Consider the following 8,766-nt stretch of genomic DNA (forward strand, 5'->3'; position numbering starts at 1 on the left):
TTCAATTTTATCCGATAGAGATCTAGTGTTCTTGAGCAATTTTTGGAAGCAATTATTTCTCATAAGTGGCATAACTCTTGGTCATAGCACGGCATACCATCCTCAAACGGATGGTCAAATGGACGTGGTGAATCGAGGATTGGAGCAATATTTACGGGCTTTCACAAGGAAGTCGTTTTCCTTACTTTGTTGGGCAGAATTTAGCTATAGTTCTCACTTCCATAGTGGCTTGAAAATGTCTCACTATCAGGCTTTATTTGGCCAATTGCCTCCAACTATTCCATATTATGGTAAGGGCTCTACTTCAATCCAAGATTTGGAGGATATTCTCCTTGAACGTAATACTCTTCTCCACTCTTTAAAAGATAATTTGTGTCAAGCACAACATCGTATGCTCAGAAAGCTAATGCGCATCGCCGTGAGGCTCACTTTGAAGTGGGGGATAAAGTGCTGATTAAGTTACAGCCATATCGTCAGAGCATTATAGCTTCTCGCACCTGTCAGAAGTTGGCCAAGCGCTACTATGGGCCATTTACTATGTTTGCTAGAGTAGGTCCTGTAGCCTACAAAATGGAGCTGCCTAGTACTTTAAAAATCCACTCGATATTTCACATCTCTATTCTTAAACCTTACCATGCAACGACCCTACTATTTCTCATCCTTTACTAGAGTTGAGTGTGGATAACCATCCTCTTTTGCTATCGGCTGCCATTTGTGCTACCCAAAGAGTGTTGCAACAGGGGAAGACAACGCCTTAAGTGTTAGTTCAATGGATTGACAGCTCACCAGAGAATTTGACTTGGGAAAACTTTGAAGCCTTTTGTAAAATCTATCCAGCATTTCACCTTGAGGATAAGGTGTATTTTCGAGATGGAAGGAATGATACGAATTTGTTTATCAAATTGGATCCATCAGAGATGGTACTAGCAGAAGAGTTCAACCAAGAGCCCACAAGCCAAGAACCCACAGTCAATCAGCCCATGATGAAGTTCACCATTAACCAGTGCAAGATAATCAACGACCCCAACGAAAAAAGAAACTTCCAAATTGGCTAAGAGACTACATCGTTTAGGATGGTCCATGGAAGTGCTTTGATTGGCTGCGTTTATTTCGGATTTCTTTTTTTTGTTTTCTTTTGCATTGTCAAAATTGGTTATTTTCAATTTCTGTTATATATTGTTGAGCTTTGTTGTTTTTGGAGAGTATAAAATGAATGAACAATTTTCTTTCTCTCTGACTCTTCTTTCTTTTCTTTCTCATTCTCAAACTTTTGAGTTTCCTTCTCTGCAGCAAACACTCGCTCAAAGTAGTGGTAATTTCAATATTGCTCTTGGTTTCGTGAATTAAGAGCGTATCAAATACAATCCAGCAATCTACACAGCATCGATTGGAAATTTTCGTCAACTGGAGATTTGTCTACCTTCAACCAACAATTATAATAAGAGAATTTATTATAAGTGAGAACATAAACTCACCACTGGACCTAATCCTCGATGGCCCAATACCCCGTTATTTAAAAAATCATTTTAAAGCCAACTTTTTTTACCACGAGAATACTGTAATGGATTTTAACACAAAAAAATGCAGGAAACGGATAATGCAAGAAAATCCAGAAAAGTGATAATGAACGGAACCCACTTGGCCCACTTTCTTGGTCATGAAAAATTAAAAGCCCATTTTCAAACTAGTTGGACTTTTGACACCCCCAAAATTCTTCATAAAACCCTTTTTTAAATTGAACTTACAAATTAATTCAATTCTTATTTTAAATAGAAATTCAATTAAATACGTAAATAAATTATTATTTTAATAAAAATTTTACACCATCCATTTTATAATTTATATTTATATTTTACACCTTAATTGAAAAATATTCTTTTGAGAAAATTATAAGAGTTTAAAATTATGGAGATAAAACAATATAATAATAAGAAAATAATTTAAGATTTTATGAATTTTTACATATTTTAATAATAAAAATTTTAAATTAGTACTTTTTAAGTTACGCGAAGATGGTTAGTTTTAATATACGAATTTATATTTTTATAAATAAGTAGCTATATTTACTTAAAATATCTAAAATACCCATCAAAATAATTTAGCAAGCTTATTTTTCTCTCTCCTCTCTCACTAACCCTTATTTTTCAGATGTAGCTAAAAATACTCTGGATACCTATTTGCTGAATAAACCCACTATTAAAATTTAAAATTAAGATTTCATTATACACACCCGCCGGAATACCAATTATACACTCGCATTACATTATTCTACTAAATAACTCAAAAAATAATTATGCAAAGGAAACTTGACTATGTTCTGGAGTATTTGAGAAGAGAATTCCACTCTTAAGGTAAAGTTTGCAGGCAAGATTGATTTTGCAGTTTGGAGCTTTCCAGCATGCAGTAAAGCTTGATTCCTGGAGGCTTGACACGATATTATGTTGTGTACGGGCTTTTCATTGTTTGGTTTTCATGATTGTGATTAGTTGAATTAAATTAAATATTTTTCGAGTTGTTTTTAAAACTCAAAGCAGATGCATTTAAACACGAAGCAAATATATTTGATATTCCATTAAAAAATATATATACACTTTAAGACCTAAGAAAATAGATTTTTGATTATTGACATATTTTCAAATAGTTTAAAATGAATTAAAAGAATAATTTTTTTATTAATTATATTAGTTTGTTTATACTTGTAATTCAAATTGTGAGTATTTTAGTAATAAATATTTTTTGAAAAAATGGTTTGTAAAATATTTTAGTAGGATTAAGCATTCTCATCCCTACTTTTCTCATTTTAATTTAAAATATCAAAAATACCACCAAAATAACTTCAAATTTTTTTTTTATTTTACTCTTCTTTTGTCTCTCTTCTCTCTCATTCTTCCCCACTTTTCTTTGTCTTCATTTTTACTAAAAAGATTAAAGAGTAGTTCACTTTCCTTCATTTTCTTCCTTACCAATGATAACACCAACACTCAATTCGACGGATTAGCAAGCCTCAAAATAAAATGATGGGAAATTTTACGTTTTAGTTTCGTTAAATTTACTCATGGTCAATACCATTTTCTTGATTAATCGAGGACAGTTCATTTTTTTTTTTTAACTTAAAAAGAATAAGTGTAATTTTAGAAATAAATAGAAATAATTGAGGAGTGTGGACTTTTGAAATAAGGATTTTTCATTTTTACAGTATTGATAATAGGTTGTTCTAGACTTTTGTATTTGAATATTTTAATTTATATCGCTAGTTTAAATAAGTAGATAAATAATTAGTTAGTTAATAAACAATAGGTAAATTTTAAAATTAAGTTGATGAATTCGAATTAAATAGGGATTCTTTTGAATTCAACACGAAAAGAGAGGGGTTGTGATCTATTATAACACTTTTTTTTTTCTTTTTTTAATTTATAAAGATCTTTTTAACAAATTTGTTGATTAACATAATATTTTCAAAGAATTTGTATATTCTTATTTATAAAATATTTTACACCATTGATGAAAATCTAAAGGTATACATTTATTATGTTATTGATGCAGTAGAAAAAATAATATCTTAAAAAGACTCAGTAAGAACAAAATTAAGAGCATAAATATCATTATTTTTTGTAAATTAGATTAAAATATATTGAAAAAAATTTAAAAAAAATGTTATAAACATTTTAGAGGGTATTAAAATGTCCACTTTTTTCAAAACCTCTTTGTCCCCATTGCAACAGCAGCAGCAAAAGTTTCAATCTTGTGCAGTGTGAAGTTAAAAAAAGTCTCCCCTTCCCTCTTTGATTGCGTGACGCTCCTGACAAAGAAGAGGTTAAAGATTAGAAAGAAAATCGCGTGTGCTTATTAATTTAACATTATTTTTTTAAATAGCGATATTTGAACCGCAAGGCAATAAAATTCGAGTGACTGAACCACATTAGGCATTTTGACTAGTACAGTATTTTATGCATTTAAATACCAAGATTTTCCTAAGTTACAATAATTATAATTTATAATTAAAATTTTCAGTATAAAAATAAATAACAAAACAATAGAGTTAAGTTGATTAATAGATGAATTTTAATACAACTTAGGGAGACCTTACTATTATTTTTCTGTTCAAATATTAGTGTCCCTAAGTAGAAGTCACAAACACTAATATAATATAATTTGGCAAAACGATTACAAAATTTTCTTGTAAAAATAATTATACTATTTTCTTTTACACACAACTTTATATTGAAATGGTCATACACTGTGGATTATACAGTTTTCTAAAAATAACCGCACTTATCTCTTTATTAATTATTACATAAATCTTTTTTTTTTTTTTGATAGAAGTTATTACATAAATCATAATAAAAAGAATTCAAACAAAATACTGCTGGCAGTTCTTGCAGCAGCTTCTGAACATGTACAGATTCCCGGTTTCACTTCTTTTCACTAAAACAGTATTATATAATCTTAATGTTTTTCAAAATTAACATCATCTCTCTTTCAAATAAAACACTAAAATGCCTGCTTAACAAAATGATCCTTTAAATAAATGATTTCTTTAGCACAAGAATCGATACTGCTGAGCATTTACTACTCTCGTCTTCAGCCAAACCCAGAAACCTTGAAACCATCGTCTGAGATCAGATACTAGAAGGGCCAAAAACTTAGTAATTAAATTCAAGTGGGTTGTTTTTCCTTTTTGCTAATCCAAATGCTGTTTGGTTCGTTCTTTAAATTTTAAAGCACAAAAATTGTTTGTTTATTTGCTTTGCATCGTGTTTCTTTTTTGTTGAATGTTTTGTACTTTTAATGTTGTTAAAGTTTCAATCCTGTGCATATTTTGTTGGTTGGTTTTCACTGAAATCACTTTGTGTTTGTTGAGTGTTTTGTTGGGGTTTTAGCATAAAGGTTAGTACTTTTAATTAGTTTGAATCTATTTATTCTCTTTTGATTTGGAATTGGGGCCTGTTTTATTTATTTTAATTAGCCTTACAGGACATAACAGTAAGACACTAGCTGAAACCCTAGTTCATTTTCTATAATCTGGGTTTGCACTTGCAGGGTTTAAGGCACTTGAGGTACTGTATTGGATCCCATATCCATTCTAGTCCCATTTTAAATTTTTGGTATTTGTAGTGGCTAAATCCATTTACATTAGATCTTTTATTGGTTAGGGAATTGATCTTTAAAGAATGGAATGTGCCACCACCACTAGGCCCTCAAAACCGTCTTCTAACATATCCGATATCGTCTCCAAATTTGCAAAAGTTTGCAAATTGAGATCCATTGGTGTTTTCTGCTCTGAGAATCACTCCAATCTCAGAAACAATACTATCTCGGTGAGTAAAGATGGCAGTGAGAATACTTCTCAAGAGACTGAATGTGGTGGCATCAAAATCCATCCTCAGCCTGTTGACCTTCCTTGTAAAAGCAATGTTTGCGAAGATGTGGAGATTATAAAGTTATTTGATATAGTTTCGGGTTTGAAATTAGCTTATGTTCAGCTACAGGAAGCTCATATTCCCTATGACCCGGAAAAGATTATAGCTGCCAATGAGCTTGTTGTCGCTGAGCTTGAAGCACTTTGCAAAATCAAGCATATGTATAAGGAGAAGAAGCTCAAAAATGTTAAGCTGAAATCATCTCGTTCTGATCTTCTAAAAGCAGAGGGTGAGGTCGATGAGAAGATATCAGAGGTGTTGAAGCAGAATGTGAAAGCTAAAGACTCTGAGATTTTCCATTTGCGACAAAAGCACCAAGATTTAGATTTGGGGAATGCAATTCTGCTTGAAAAGATAAGGCAAGAATGTCTTCAAAGAAAGAGTGTGAGAGTTTGGAACGTTAATGTGTTTGAGGATAGCTTCAAGGCAGCCTCAAAATCCATCCATGATTTTGCAAAGCCGGTGATTAGCTTGATGAAAGCTTCAGGTTGGAATTTGGACCTGGCAGCAAATTCGATTGAAGATGCTGTTGTGTACAGCAAAAGATGCCACAAAAAGTATGCATTTGAAGCCTATATTGCACGAAGGATGTTTAATAAGATGTCTCTGCAGTCATATGATGTGGATGATATTATGAGATTTGATGAGCCATTTGATTCCCTGATAATTCATCCGGATTCAAATTTTGCCAAATTTTGCAGAGAAAAGTATCTTTTAGTTGTTCACCCACAGATGGAAGCTTCATTCTTTGGGAATTTGGACCAGAGGACTTTTGTATTGAGTGGCAAGCATCCGAGGACACCATTCTACCAAATATTTGCAAAGATGGCAAAATGGGTTTGGATTTTACTCGGGATTGCATCCTCAATTGATCCCAAAGCAAGGTTATTTGTTGCCAATCGCGGATGCCAATTCTCGGACGTATACATGCAATCTGTCGAGGAACCCTATGAAGGTGCTTCTGGGTTTGGTGAAGCGCAAACCAATTACAAAGTTGAATTCATGGTAATGCCTGGGTTTAAAATTGGAGAAATATTGGTAAAATCTCAGGTTTATCTTTCAAGAATGAAGTAGTCGAGTGATAATTCATGCCTGACAAAGGTATTGTCATCTGCAGGTAAATTGATAAAAGCTAATCACTTTTTCAGTTTATTTCTTAACTGGAAGTTAGTTGAGAACTGTTTTGAACATTAGTTGTAGAAAAAGGTGGGATTGCACCCAAAGCTAAGAATTGGTAGTCTTTCGAGTTCCTTTTTCTTGATATATCTACATTGTAAGTTGAAAACTCTTGTTATATGCCTCTTGAACTGTAAATATAAATCTAGATAATGTATCACTGTAGTCTTTTCATTCTCTGTTTGTTTGTCGATAACTGATGCCTTCCTTTTCTACTACAACTGGACTAATGCATACTTGGGATGAAATTTCTTACATACAATTAACACATTGCTTGTTGCTGTCGATTCAGATTTAGTCATACTTTTGTTAGTTTTCAGGTTGTATAGAATATTTGTGAAATTGCCAGAATGTGGAACCCTTGCCATAAAAGACTTTGCATACAGTTAGTTTCGGTTCAGATTCAGGTTGTTAGTTTTAAGGCTTAAGCTATCGAGACTCAACTTTGTGTGTGTGTGTGTTCCAAATGGTCAGAATTGAAGATTACCTCTGGTCTGCTTCGCCACATGGCAGTATGGAACAGTCTTTGCCCACAAAGTCAACGATTTGACATCAACTTAAGAATAGGCAATTTCGTCTTAAACATACCAAAACATTGTTTAATCATTACAAATATAGTATGTATCTGAGACAAAAAATGAAATTGAAAAGGGGAACGCTGCAATAATAATAAAACAGAACAATTACTGGAAAAAATCATTTTGGTTGAGTCTGAAGGTTGGTATGATCTTCATCATCCTCGGGGAAAAATAAGTCCTTACACAGCTCTCCATAGAATCTACAAACTAAATCAATGAACACAGGGCACTTCAGATTCTTCCAACAATAAAGAAGCTCTTCAACGTCTGTCAAATCCCCAACTTTTCCTTCTTCGACAACCATTTCCACCAAATAATTCTCAAAACTCCTGTAAGCATCTTCTACATCTTCAACTTCATCCCTTTTACTTAACCTGCAAGCTTTGACGTAATCTGGTGTAACAGGCGATGGAAAGAGCACTGGTGTAATAGGCGACGAAAAGAGCGCTTGATCACGTTCCGGATTCTCGGACACACTCCTGTGCTCCTCGGCGAGTTTCTCCATCTTTTTCCACTGCTTTGGTGGGCGAAAACTCGGCAACAATGCTGACATTCGAGTCCTTGAAGGAGATTTTTGAGGTTTGGACCGTTTGGTTGTAGGAAAAGAACGGGAACGAAGAGATCTTATAAAGAAGGATTTTCTAAGCTTAAACTTGAATATTTGGTTGAGCTTCTTGCATGGCCTGAAAAGCTTGGTTTTCACGGCAACTAATGCTTTCACTTTCATTTCTGATAATTATGATCGTATTCGAGTGTTGTTAAAGGAAAGAGCTATAGAGTTTGTTGATGGTGGCGTTTGTTGTTCTTTGTACAGAGCAGTAGTTGGGTTATAAATTATAGGGTTCAACCATTTGGTCTCAAGAAAGTGGCAGACCACGAAAATGAGATTGGATGGTCTTGATTAATATATGGAATGGTTTTAGCTTATGACATAATTAAGTAGACATAATTAAGTAGATAAGCAATGAAAATATTAAGATAGATTTGGAATTGAGGACCTAAGATTTAAATATTCGTTACCAACTAATTAATTTAAACAAAAAGTTGTGGGGATGTATGACTATTATGCGCAAAGTATGCACGCACGTCGACCCCTCGAAACTTCTATTGAAAGCCTTTTCCATGAACATTCTGAATTCATTTTCGGAAAGTCTTGCCGCCAATATTGTGTTTTGTTCGCATTGCATAGCTCGTAATCTTTTACATACAAACATTAAAGTTTACACGAGATCTTAGCACTTATTTATTTATAAAATTCTATTAATTTTTTATATTTTTAAAAATTTATTTTTTTATAATTTATGCATGATTTTCACACATTTATATTCGAATAGAAAAAGTAAATTTTTATAACCTTTATTTGAGTGGAAGAAATAAATATTTATTCAAAAAATTATTTCTATTACATATTTTTTAAAACTATAATTCTTTGATTTAGAAGGACTTAAATATCAAATAATTATATTTAAAATATTTTTTATTTATAAAAACAAATAAGATATCATTTATATTCAGATATTAAGAAAAAAAAAGTCAATTATACATTTGTAGTCAAACCAATAGTAATTTTTTTATTAATAGTAAAAATGAAT

At 32.3% G+C, this 8,766-nt stretch overlaps 2 protein-coding genes across 3 annotated transcripts; one reads left to right on the forward strand and one right to left on the reverse strand.

Annotated features, from left to right (window-relative positions):
* Nucleotides 1-4,351: 4,351 nt before the first annotated feature.
* LOC102629563 (hypothetical protein) lies at nt 4,352-6,770 on the forward strand. Of its 2 annotated transcripts, XM_025094431.2 has the most exons (3): nt 4,352-4,660; nt 4,975-5,057; nt 5,154-6,770. In XM_025094431.2, the coding sequence occupies exon 3, from the start codon at nt 5,172-5,174 to the stop codon at nt 6,492-6,494; it is 1,323 nt and encodes a 440-aa protein (XP_024950199.1). In that variant the 5' UTR covers nt 4,352-4,660; nt 4,975-5,057; nt 5,154-5,171; the 3' UTR covers nt 6,495-6,770. The 2 variants fall into 2 exon arrangements, with proteins under 2 accessions (XP_024950199.1, XP_006495171.1); XM_006495108.4 differs by lacking the exon at nt 4,975-5,057.
* A 383-nt stretch (nt 6,771-7,153) lies between these two features.
* LOC102630035 (transcription repressor OFP17) lies at nt 7,154-8,118 on the reverse strand. Its single transcript, XM_006495109.4, has one exon. It carries the CDS (start codon nt 7,899-7,901, stop codon nt 7,293-7,295), a length of 609 nt encoding a protein of 202 aa, XP_006495172.1. The 5' UTR covers nt 7,902-8,118; the 3' UTR covers nt 7,154-7,292.
* Nucleotides 8,119-8,766: the final 648 nt, after the last annotated feature.

The sequence above is a fragment of the Citrus sinensis genome, chromosome 7 (assembly GCF_022201045.2).
Source record: "Citrus sinensis cultivar Valencia sweet orange chromosome 7, DVS_A1.0, whole genome shotgun sequence".
NCBI classification, from domain to species: Eukaryota; Viridiplantae; Streptophyta; class Magnoliopsida; order Sapindales; family Rutaceae; genus Citrus; species Citrus sinensis.

Excerpts from the sequence above, each read along its gene's own strand:
- LOC102629563 (XM_025094431.2), top strand. The coding sequence starts at position 5,172 with ATGGAATGTGCCACCACCACTAGGCCCTCAAAACCGTCTTCTAACATA.
- LOC102630035 (XM_006495109.4), bottom strand. The coding sequence starts at position 7,901 with ATGAAAGTGAAAGCATTAGTTGCCGTGAAAACCAAGCTTTTCAGGCCA.